At 40.2% G+C, this 11,902-nt stretch overlaps 2 protein-coding genes across 2 annotated transcripts in view; both read left to right on the forward strand.

Moving 5' to 3' along the window:
* The first annotated feature begins 1,128 nt into the window (after nt 1–1,128).
* On the forward strand, nt 1,129–10,658 carry LOC139533723 (zinc finger protein 585A-like). The gene is made up of 7 exons (XM_071332037.1): nt 1,129–1,320; nt 2,067–2,269; nt 2,900–3,001; nt 4,694–4,789; nt 6,827–6,937; nt 7,096–7,219; nt 7,438–10,658. Exons 1-7 carry the CDS (start codon nt 1,293–1,295, stop codon nt 10,263–10,265), a joined length of 3,492 nt encoding a protein of 1,163 aa, XP_071188138.1. The 5' UTR covers nt 1,129–1,292; the 3' UTR covers nt 10,266–10,658.
* A 113-nt stretch (nt 10,659–10,771) lies between these two features.
* The window catches only part of LOC139533722 (zinc finger protein 709-like), a 19,220-nt gene continuing 18,089 nt past the window's right edge, over nt 10,772–11,902 (forward strand). The window contains exon 1 of the mRNA XM_071332034.1: nt 10,772–11,245. Within this exon, the coding sequence (XP_071188135.1) occupies nt 11,221–11,245 (25 nt within the window). The 5' untranslated portion in view covers nt 10,772–11,220. The remainder of the gene's footprint in view (nt 11,246–11,902) is intronic.

Here is an 11,902-nt window from a genome sequence, read left to right on the forward strand (position 1 = left end):
TTGTTCTATATTTTCTTATATTATTTATTTATTTTTAATCCCATGCCCCCGTCCCCGCAGGAGGCCTTTTGCCTTTTGGTAGGCCGTCATTGTAAATAAGAATTTGTTCTTAACTGACTTGCCTAGTTAAATAAAGGTAAAACATTTATAAAATTTAAAGAATTTGTTCTTAACTGACCTGCCTGCCCAGTTAAATAAAGGTTAAAAAAACAAGTGGAGACAGGTTAAAGATGATTTTTAAGCCTTGATACAATTGAGACATGGATTGTGTATGTGTGCAACTCAGTGGGTGAATGACCAAGACAAAAGATTTAAGTGCCTTTGAACAGGGTATTGTGGTAGGTGCCAGGCGCACCGGTTTGTGTCGAGAACTGCAACGCTGCTGGGTTTTTCATGCTCAACAGTTCCCTGTGTGTATCAAGAATGGCCCACCACCCAAAGGACATCCAGCCAACTTGACACAACTGCGGAAAGCATTGGAGTCAATTGAGGCTGTTCTGAGGGCAAAAGGGTGAGGACCCTCCATCCATCATGTAGGTCTAGGGTTGTCAACATCACACCCCAGCCTTCCCTGTTCCTCTAAAGGTCATCACCCTCTCTCAACCCCAGTCTCCATTTATCTTCTCTGCCTCAGTGGCCAGCTGCCTGTCTCTGGCTCTCTGCCTTACACAATGTCATCCAGCCCTGACCCGCTGCACCGCATTGATGCTCCTATTTACAGTGCACTTACTAGATTTGTAGCATCCTGTGCCACCACTGTCAATCCTCAATAATAGTAATAGCTTAATACGGACAAAGGGTGGCGCTATAATGTCAGAATTCAGCGTCGTCGTCGTTATGAGGGCCTTGAAAAAAATGTATGAAAATTGTATGAAGGATGTAATAATGACAATTGCCATTGACATTACATATAAACATGCACACTTGTCCTACTACATATCGGCTCTGCATGAGCTATTCTTACACTTTTTCATCGACTTTTTAAATGAATTTAGTCTAATAAATATGATGTAGCGGTAGTATGAACACGCCCATTAAAATACAGAACAAAGGCATAGCAGTAGGTAGTAGTTTGAGATGTAATAAGTGATTAGGAAAGCCCTATCTGTGTTTTATTTTGAAAAACAAGAAAACCCGGAAACTGATGGAAACAACTTCCGTTCCTTACTGCCTGAATGGTATGTGGAGAGAACGGCAACTTTAGACCGGGAAGTGGGGCATCTAAATCAAATATAGCAAGTTAACTTTTCAAGTATACCTTAGCTTCCTGTTGACCATTGTATGAGGCCGAGATGCAAAGTCAGGATCCATGCGAAAATTGTAAGTTAACGATAGAAATTGTTAACAAATTTGATAACGTAGCTAACGTTAGCTACGTTTGGTGTGCGTTCGATGTTCAACATGGCGTATGCCGTATCTTGGCCTGCCTGAAATGGTGGCACTGGCAAGTCCACGTATCTGCAATATCGATATGTCTAGACCGTTTCGAAATCGTTCATGACTTTATTTCACGCTATATCGTCAAATCAGCAGTTGCTTCATCCATTGTTGTTCTTATTAATAATGATATGTACCCATTGTTTCTTGAAAAATACACTTGTATGCCTCATGAGCTAAGTTCTGTCGTACCCAATGATGTATATAAACCATTGGTCGTACCCCATCATAACCCAAAATATAAGCTTGTTTTATTACAATCGTTGTCAATAATATAATTGTAAACAAACACTACATAGTCTCAAAACATGACTAAAACTATAATTTTGATATCATGGATAGGTATTTCTATTTGAGTGGTTGCATTTCTCCAGCCCCGTCCCTTAACTTTTTACCTTAACATGGGTGGAGAGTCGGGACTCCGCTTTGTCATTGTTTCTACTGCTGGTGGCTGCGTTAAATATGCCATTAACATAACATATATTTTTACTAACGTTAGTCTAAAGTGTATTAACTTTTTAGCTAGAGCTAGCTAACTAGGTCTTATGAATGCACGCGCCTTGTCAAAATTGCGTGCGCCTAGTCTTGGTAACCGTGTGTCGGCTAACAACTTATTTTCCTGTTTTTAGGTCCCCCTCTTCTTCTTCCCTCTCTGCGTCTCTTCATTCCACCACTGCGGCTTGTCTCTGCAGCCATGTGGCAAGTCGTTCAACGAGGAGACGTTCAAGATTATGGGATGCTGGAGGAGTTTGTCACCATGGTTACAGAGATTGTGCCAGAGCTTTTGAGTTGCGGTCAGAGGGCCCAACTAGTCCTGGGGCTTAGAGCAAGGGTAAGAGATTGGGTGCAGAATGGGGAAAATAAACATGTAACAAGATGATGATGGTAGTCCTAGCTTTTAGCCCAAACATACACCTAGAACTCCTACATATACCTAGAACTCCTACGTAGACCTAGAACTCCTACGTAGACCTAGAACTCCTACGTAGACCTAGAACTCCTATGTAGACCTAGAACTCCTACATAGTCCTAGAACTCCTAGCTATCTATTTGAGGTCTAAGCAGAACTTCTTCCGTGTACAGTATGAAGTTATATGCCTATCTATAATCAGAAGGCAGTTATTTTGCATCCTTTAGATCACTGAGCAGTCTACAAGAGCATGTTTCATCCACCTTTAGATGCAGATATTTCTAGTTATCATAGTAACACCACAATGCACCCTGGGGCTACCCTAGCCTTTAGCTCTGACCAGATAGTGTAGACGGTTGACTCTGGCCTGAGACAACGGTCTGGTAATGGTAATTGACTGAGATGAAGACCCTGACGTTGATTAACTCAATTGAATACTGACATTGGACCTTATCTAGGCTATCTTTCATTTTCCCAATGAGAACAGAGCAGTGCCTAGGAAGTGTGGGGTTGACCTTTGACCGACTATTGACTGGCCCTTTGTCATTTCAGTTGGTTCTGGAGTTGTGTCGCACTGAGCAGACATTAGACCTCACAAAAATTCAAAAACACCTGGACAGGATCCGATCCCTCACATCCACTGAGGAAGCAGAGGTGAGTATCTTTCAAAGAGGGATTGGAGGTGAAGAATACATGCCTATGTCAGTGGGCACACTGACTGATGTTCACTGATGGGTACATCCATTTGAATTCACTTTTAGACATCACCCCTTTTAAATTGAACAAAACCTTCCATACATATTTGTCCATTGTAGAAGTGCTCAGAAAGTGACTTTTTGTACCTGAATGCCAAAACATTCAAGAGATAAAGGTATACCTGACCAAACCATGACATCATGTCTTCATCACTAAAAAAGATAACCAGTTGAGATTGATATCATTGAAAACACTGTTTTCAAACTATTTTATAGTTTAAAAAAATATATATTTTCTTTTTTATCTTTGTGATTTTTTAACCTTAAATGTAAATGATCTAAAAACACTTAAACTCAAATTATTTTCATATTTGCATATGTTGTATCTCAGACCCTATTTTACATCAACTGAAGTTTTTGTGTTGAACCCGCAATGGGTTGAGACACAACGTACTCTTAAATACAGGTTGTCATGTTGTGGCTGATAAATGTGCTAAAATGGGAATCAAATTGAAATGTCTACTTTTAAATGGTACCACAAAAATTGTTGTAGGTCCACACATTAGAGAATGTTGACTAGAATGAAATATGTTGTTTTAAATGATACTATCAATCCTCCATAGGAAACCTATTGAAATCATAGAAATATGGATAATAGACATGACCATTTTAAGTTGACATTTGACGGTGGGTGGACCTGCGGTCATCTTTGTGGTAGAAAATTTGAAGAAAACATTTCCATTCAATTAAAATAATGGTGTACCAGCTAACTTGCAGTGGTCTGGGGGGATTTGTACATTCTATACATTCTATTTCTATGATTGAAATGACACCCACCCTGTATTCAAGAACATGTTGTGTCTCAACCGATGGCAGGCTCAACACAAAAACCTCAGATGATGTAGTGACGGCAGGTAGCCTAGTGGTTAGAGCGTTGGGCCAGTAACCGAAAGGTTGCTTGGTCGAATCTGTCGTTCCTGAACAAGGCAGTTAACCCACTAAGCCGTCATTGTAAATAAGAATTTGTTCTTAACTGACTTGCCAAGTTAAATAAAAAATGTAAAGGTTTAAGCTACAACATATGGGAATATGAAACAAATCTGAGATTATTTGTTTTTAGATCACTGACGTTAAAGGTTAATAAATGTCATAATTTGTATGTGTGTATATATATATATATATATATTTTTTTTTAAAGAAATTATAAAATTGATTGACAACCCTTCTTGTGAGCTTTTAAATGACATCAAACCCAACCGTTTATCTTTTCCAGTGCTGAAGACATGGATGTCTCATGGTATGGTGGGGTATGCAAAATGGGTCAACTTTACCTCCTGAATGTTTTGGCATTCAGATACAAAAAGTAACTTTCTGACCACTTCTTCCATAGGTAAACATGTATGGAATTTTTTATTTAAATCAAAACAGATGCTGTCAAAAAGTAATTGAATTCAAATGGATTTAACCTGATGTGCCCCCGGTTGGCTGGAGAGTCAGCTTTAGGACCAATGAAAAATGATCTATAATGTGCTAACTCCACCCACCCGTGTCAACAGGCGATACCAAACCAATAAGCCCAACCAGACATACAGTATTGTGTGATTGAGTTGTAAGCTTCAATGATGTAATAGTTGTGCGTGTTTTGTTGCAGTCAGGTGATGCAGAGGTGGAATTATCTGAATCAAAGTTTGTGGAGCTGGTTGAATCTCTGCTGAAAGACCCAAGTGAAAGGGAGAACTTCTACCAGGTTTGTTTCTCCATTTACAATTGAAGTCAGAAGTTGACAAACACTTGCGTTGGAGTCATTAAAAGTTGTTTTTCAACCACTCCACACATTTCTAGTTAACAAACTATAGTTTTGGCAAGTCGGTTAGGACATCTACTTTGTGCATGACACAACTAATATTTCCAACAATTGTTTACAGAAAGATTATTTCACTTATAATTCACTGTATCACAATTCCAGTGGGTCAGAGGTTTACATTAACTAAGTTGACTGTGCCTTTAAACAGCTTGGAAAATTCCAGAAAATGATGTCATGGCTTTAGAAGCTTCTGTTAGGCTAATTGACATCATTTGAGTCAATTGGAGGTGTACCTGTGGATATATTCAAGGCCTACCTTCAAACTCAGTGCCTCTTTGCTTGACATCATGGAAAAATCAAAAGAAATCAGCCAAGACCTCAGGTTCATCCTTGGGAGCAATCAGGTTCATCCTTGGGAGCAATTTCCAAACGCCTGAAGGTACCACGTTCATCTGTACAAACAATAGTATGCAGGTATAAACACCATGAGACCACGCAGCCGTCATACCGCTCAGGAAGGAGACGCGTTCTGTCTCCTAGAGATGAAAGTACTTTGGTGTGAAAAGTGCAAATCAATCCCAGAACAACAGCAAAGGACCTTGTGAAGATGCTGGAGGAAACAGGTACAAAAGTATCTATATCCACAGTAAAACGAGTCCTATATCGACATAACCTGAAAGGCTGCTCAGCAAGGAAGAAGCCACTGCTCCTAAACCGCCATAAAAAAGGCCAGAAATGTCCTCTGGTCTGATGAAACAAAAATAGAACTGTTTGGCCATAATGAACATCGTTATGTTTGGAGGAAAAAGGGGGATAATTGCAAGCCGAAGAACACCATTCCAACCGTGAAGCACGGGGGTGGCAGCATCATGTTGTGGGGGTGCTTTGCTGCAGGAGGGACTGGTGCACTTCACAAAATAGATGGCATCATGAGGAAGGACAATTATCTGGATATATTGAAGCAACATCTCAAAACATCAGTCAGGATGTTAAAGCTTGGTCGCAAATGGGTTTTCCAAATGTACCCCAAGCAAACTTTCAAAGTTGTGGCAAAATGGCTTAAGGGCAACAAAGTCAAGGTATTGGAGTGGCCATCACAAAGCCCTGACCTCAATCCTATAGAAAATGTGTGGGCAGAACTGAAAAAGCGTGTGCGAGCGAGGAGGCCTACAAACCTGACTTAGTTACACCAGCTGTTAGGGGGAATGGGCCAACTTATTGTGGGAAGCTTGTGGAAGGCTACCCAAAATGTTTGACCCAAGTTAAACAATTTAAAGGCAATGCTACCAAATACTAATTGAGTGTATGTAAACTTCTGACCCACTGGGAATGTGATGAAAGAAATAAAAGCTGAAATAAATAATTCTCTCTACTATTATTCTGGCATTTCACATTCTTCAAATAATGTGATGATCCTAACTGACCTAAGACAGGGAATTTTTACTATGATTAAATGTCAGGAATTGTGAAAAACTGAGTTTTAATGTATTTGGCTAAAGTGTATGTAAACTTCCGACTTCAATTGTAGTCTTCGCTCCATTTAGTCTTCGCTACAGTTAGAACCTAGTCTGGTAGCAGATCTGATGGTGATTTTGCCTACTCCATTGTCAATGTTTGGCCTCACAATTCCATAAGGAGTTGGCAAGAAAGCAGAAACAGACTGGCACCCAGGCTAGTTAGAACTCTGAGGGGCTGAGTTTTTATATTCTGAATGTTACATCCATGTACAAGACTGCATCTCCAATAAATTAAAGTACAATATTTATATGTTTGAGTCCTTCTCATTCACACATACTGTATCTCCACCTCCAGGGGTTTGTGGTTTAGTTATGATTTCTTTATAGATCAAACAAAAGGCTTAAACTTTCTGCTTTAGGATTTTGAAGTGGCTGTATGATGCTCTAAGACCAAAGGTAATATCAGTACACATTTTAGCCTAATTATGGACATTAATTATTACATTAATTTATTCTCTCCTAGGACGTGTTCCCTGTGGAATTTGGGCCCAAGTATGACACAGCAATACAGATGCTGATGTTAGAATTCCTTTCCAGACTTGAGAAGTTACTTCCCATACCAGACCTTGAACAGGTAATAAGAATGAGTAACACCTTTATCTAATTAGTTTGGGAAATTAGAATTCAAGAATACCAAGCAAGAATCAATAATATTTTCATGTTTAATAAACTGTGAGTCGGACATGAGTATGCAGTTGTTAATGCTTTTAAACCATGCTCCTCTCTCTCAAGACTGCCTCCTTGTTAAATGCTGTCCCCTCTGCCCTGGAGAAATGTGTACAATTTGTACCTGACCCCAAACAATTGAGGACCCTGTTCCAGTACCACAGAAAACGTGGACATTTGGACTCCATCCGTAAGTATCATACAGATTTATAGAGAATCCATGGCTTGGATTGGTTCTGCAAAAATGGCAAATGATGAGTGTCAGGTAGAGTAATTATGTATAGGAAATATATTATTGGTTATGTTTGTCTGGTAACAGTTTATATTTGAGGCATTGATATAATTATCATATATGCTGTTCAATTTAACCTTCATTTTTTTAATTGTCTCCCTCTTTTGCATAAAAAGGAACTCCATCGTCCTTTGGTGACTTCATCCTCTCCTCTCTGTCTCTTCCTCCATATGTGCGAGTGGTGACTGCCCCAGATGTAGACTCAGATACACAATCAGAAGGGATGAATTTGGAGGGAATGGAAGCAAGAGAGTTGTTGGAGAATCGGACAAAGGAAATCGATGTACTAGTCCCAGCAGATGAAGTTAAAAGATACATAATTACTGAGCAGAATTACGGTATGGACATGGAGTCTGCCGTTGGGGAAATTGACAATCAAGCTGTCACTGGCTTGAATTTACTCAGACCATCACATTTTCAACAATTAAAACGAAGCAAAAGGCTGCAAATTAAGAAAATGTTTTCAAAACGACGGAAACCTCGAAAGACCGATTCCTCCGGGCGCGCAATCAAACAGCCATCATCCAAGGTGCGCGTCTCCCCCAAAGGACGAAAACCGCGAAAGACTGATTCTTCCGGGCGTGCAATCAAAGAGCCATCATCCTCCAAGGGTCGGCCCTCCCCAAAGAAGTCATGCAAAAGAGGCCCATTCAGTAAGACATGTGAAGTGTGTGGGAAGACTTTCACTCGAGTCACAGCCATGAAAAGGCATCAGCTAACCCACACTGGAGATCTCAAGTTTAAGTGCCTCATGTGTGAAAAAAGCTTCAGGGATGGTCATAATCTGAAGAGACACCAGAGGCGAGTTTGTGAAAAGGAGCTAAACATGTTGGATGAAGATAAAAAAGAGGAAGAGATCCCACAACCCTCAACTAGCAAACCTCAGATCACATCACTCCTCAAGACTCCCTCTCCACCAGAGCCATCTCATCAAGGAACTCTGGACACTATCACAGCCACTAACACATGCTCTGTGTGTGGGAGGTATTTTGCTCGTACTTCCAGCTTGGTAAGGCATATGAGCTCCCACTCAAAAGAGCGTCCATTTGGGTGTGTCAATTGTGATAAGAGATTCAAGTATTCGTACGATTTGAAAAAACACCAGAGAGAATTGTGTCAGAAAATGACCCAGGGAGATTTGTGTCAGGATGTTGGTCAGAACATGGCACAACAAAAGAGTGGCCTGCAACCAGAGAAGGATTTTCTTGCCACTGCAGAGAATCGAACCCAGGTAGATTCCAAAACCTGTTATGTCTGTGGTAAGATTTTGACTTGTACCTCACAGATGGAAAGGCACTTGAAATCTCACTCAAAGGCACGTCCCTTTAATTGTGCTGTTTGTGAGAGAAGTTTTAAGTACAAAGATACCTTGAAGAAACATCAGGAAATCCTTGGCCACGAGGGCATTCTAGAAGACTTGGGTCAGAGTGTGGACCAGCTAGAAGTGGAAGTTAACACAGAGAGTTGCATCAGCCCTCTCACTACCAAGGAAATCGACACTGAGCCCCTTATCACGGCTGCTACCTCAGTGCCGACTCTCAAAGAACCCAAACCATGCACTGTGTGTGGGAAGATTTTTAACCGTGCTTCAGTTATGGCTATTCATATGCGATCCCATTCAGATGAGCGTCCTTATCAATGTGGCAACTGTGAACAGCGCTTCAAGTACATGCACAATCTGAATCAACACCAGAGATATATCTGTAAGGTGAACCGAGAAGAGTCCTCTCAGATGGTAGACCAGCACCAAGAGGAGGCGTCTAGTGAACTGCTGGCTGTTAAGGCTGATACCCCAGAGACATCTACCAGTCAACTACAACTGGTTCACTGGTGTAAAAAATGTGGAAAGTGTTTCGATGACATCTGTAATTTGAAGCAACACCAGGAAAGTTCATGCAAAGAGGAAAAAGTAAAGGTGGTCTTCCAATGTGAAAAAAGAAAGGTAGTCTTCAAATGTGATGATTGTGGGAAGGACTTCAAAGGTTCATCATCCCTAAGGACACACAAGCGAATTCACAACCCATTCTATTGCTCTGATTGTGGAAGGGTCCTCCCAAACTCCATTGCCTTTGACAGACACAAGCTGATGCAGCACAAGGAAATCCAGTGTACCATGTGTGAGAAGACCTTTACCCTGTTGGGGCGTCTGAGAGATCACTATCTGCATCAACATAAATTCACAGGACCATACGCCTGCTCTCAATGTGAGAAAACCTTTACCCAGTTAAGATACCTTGTTGAACATGAGAGAGTTCATTCAGGAGAGTACCCTTACCAGTGCTCTGTTTGTCAAGCAAAGTTCAATAAAGCAAATTCTCTAACAATACACAGTAGGAAGCACACAGGAGAAAAGCCGTTCCTGTGCTGGCAGTGTGGAAAGAGTTACAAGGATCGTGGAAACCTGTCAATGCATATGGGGACTCACTCAGAGGAGAGACCCTTTTCTTGTTCGCAGTGTGACATGACTTATCGGACAAAGATTCAGCTGAATACACACATTGAGCAAGTTCATGAGGGGGTGAGATATACTTGTGCAGTCTGTGGAAAGCAGTTTTTGAAAGCAGTGTCATTGATAAGACATGAACTCACTCACACAGGAGAAAGACCATGGCCATGCTCCTATTGCACAAAAACCTTCATCACTGCCAATGAAAGGAGATTGCATGAAAGATACCATACTGGTGAGAGACCATACAAATGCCAAGACTGTGGAAAGTCCTTCGTACAGTTATGTTTTCTGAAAGCACACCAACGACTTCACACAGGAGAGAAGCCATTTGCATGTAGCGTTTGTGACAAACGTTTCAGATTGAATTACCATAGGCAAAGACACGAGCAAACCCATACAGGAAAACAGAAGCCACATGTGTGTGCGGAATGTGGGTTAGCTTTCGCTCAAAGAAAGCGCTTGACTGAACACCAATGCACTCACTCCTTGAATTAAAATGTACTTTCTTTTAACTCTAATGTTTCTTTGTATTGTTATTCATTTTATGACAGTACAGTGGGGAAAGTAGTGAGGGAGACAGACAGAAAGAAGGGTAGAGAAGGGGCTTGAACCCTCGTCACCAAGCATTACCACTCTGTTAGACTCTGGCATTTGAGTTCTTGTTGTGTACTATAAATAAAAACACAGGTTTAACACCTCAGGTTTGAATGAATATTCTAATTTTCAGCTTTGTTTCATCATTACATTGATAATTTCAATAGCTAATTTGTAGTATGTACAGTAAAGGATGAAACATGTAAACTGTTCTCAAATAATGTGAACTGTTCTCAAATAACCACAACATTGCATTTTATGATCATGGCAATAATAAAGGAGGACATGAAAATATCCATGTGTATTCACATTTGTAACTTTTGGAAAATATACACTTCATAGAGAAGTCAACCAATGCTTGCAAAAATATATGTTTTATTAGGATCCTTCAGGATCATTACCGGTTAAACTGGAACAAAATGATGAATTACGTTTGATTTTACTGCAAGGTAGGCTCATCCCTGGAAAGGTCCTTTGCAGGAAGGGTATTCGGCAAAGGCTATTGACATTTTTATTTGACAGTTTCATGATATTTACGCACTTCCCGGTGGGTTTTCTTAATTGTAATAATTATCAAAGGGTATGGCTAACCTATAGTAAAAGTTCCAATATGGCAAACCAAGTCAGTAACTGAATTTGCTGGCAAATATGTCTTTCTAATGTACAACTTCACGGGGATTTGTTATTCAGAAATTTGTGGGCGGTAAACGCAACCGGAAATTGAACGGACTAAATTCACTGTCACACTGCTACTGAAGATAAGGTTTAAAACTTGCAAGCCTTTAAACGTATAAATCATAGCTGTCACACTTAGCAACATTTCATGTTTTTGGGGTGAATATGGTATGAGGACGAGATGGACGAGAATCCTGACGAAAATGGTATTGTGGATTTTGTTAACTAGGTTTGGTGTGCTTGATGTTCAACATGGCGTATCCTTGCTAAATTTGCATTTGTTGTTCTTTTAGCATGCTAGGAATGTGAGGACTAGTATTTCAGAATCATCCACGGTTATGTTTTGTAAGGGGTAGCCTGTTTTAATAATAATTGATTGGATATATGTAGTTATTCAGCAGGCTTTGCATTGTAGGACAACATAGAGACCTGACGTTACCTTGACAAGAATGCATTGTTTTTACCCCAAATAAATAATCTGTCTTTTTAAACATATTCGAAACTAATCGGGTGCGCGTTGTTGGCTTGTGCATGCAGTTCGAACGTTTGGGGCATCACCATAGGTTTCATTGTCTGTTATTTGAAATCTGCTACATTTTAGTAAATATTTTAAACATGTATTTGAAGCAGCTCTGTTTTATGTTCAATTTAACTTTGAATCTGTTAAGTATTCAATCAGGGTTGCGGCTCATATCAATTTCTTTAGCCCCGCACTGTATGTAGATGCTGAGATTGGGCTCCTTGGGACGTCCTTACCCTTACTTTATTACATTTTAACTTAAATGGGGTGACGTCAGAGTTGGACGTCCCAATGGTCCCTTTTATACTGAACAAAACTTTAAACGCAACATGTAACGTTAGTG

The sequence above is a fragment of the Salvelinus alpinus genome, chromosome 11 (assembly GCF_045679555.1).
Source record: "Salvelinus alpinus chromosome 11, SLU_Salpinus.1, whole genome shotgun sequence".
NCBI classification, from domain to species: domain Eukaryota; kingdom Metazoa; phylum Chordata; class Actinopteri; order Salmoniformes; family Salmonidae; genus Salvelinus; species Salvelinus alpinus.

Excerpts from the sequence above, each read along its gene's own strand:
- LOC139533723 (XM_071332037.1), top strand. The coding sequence starts at position 1,293 with ATGCAAAGTCAGGATCCATGCGAAAATT. Across the intron at positions 2,270-2,899 it reads TCCTGGGGCTTAGAGCAAGG|TTGGTTCTGGAGTTGTGTCG; the intron begins GTAAGAGATTGG and ends TTGTCATTTCAG. Across the intron at positions 6,938-7,095 it reads CCATACCAGACCTTGAACAG|ACTGCCTCCTTGTTAAATGC; the intron begins GTAATAAGAATG and ends CTCTCTCTCAAG.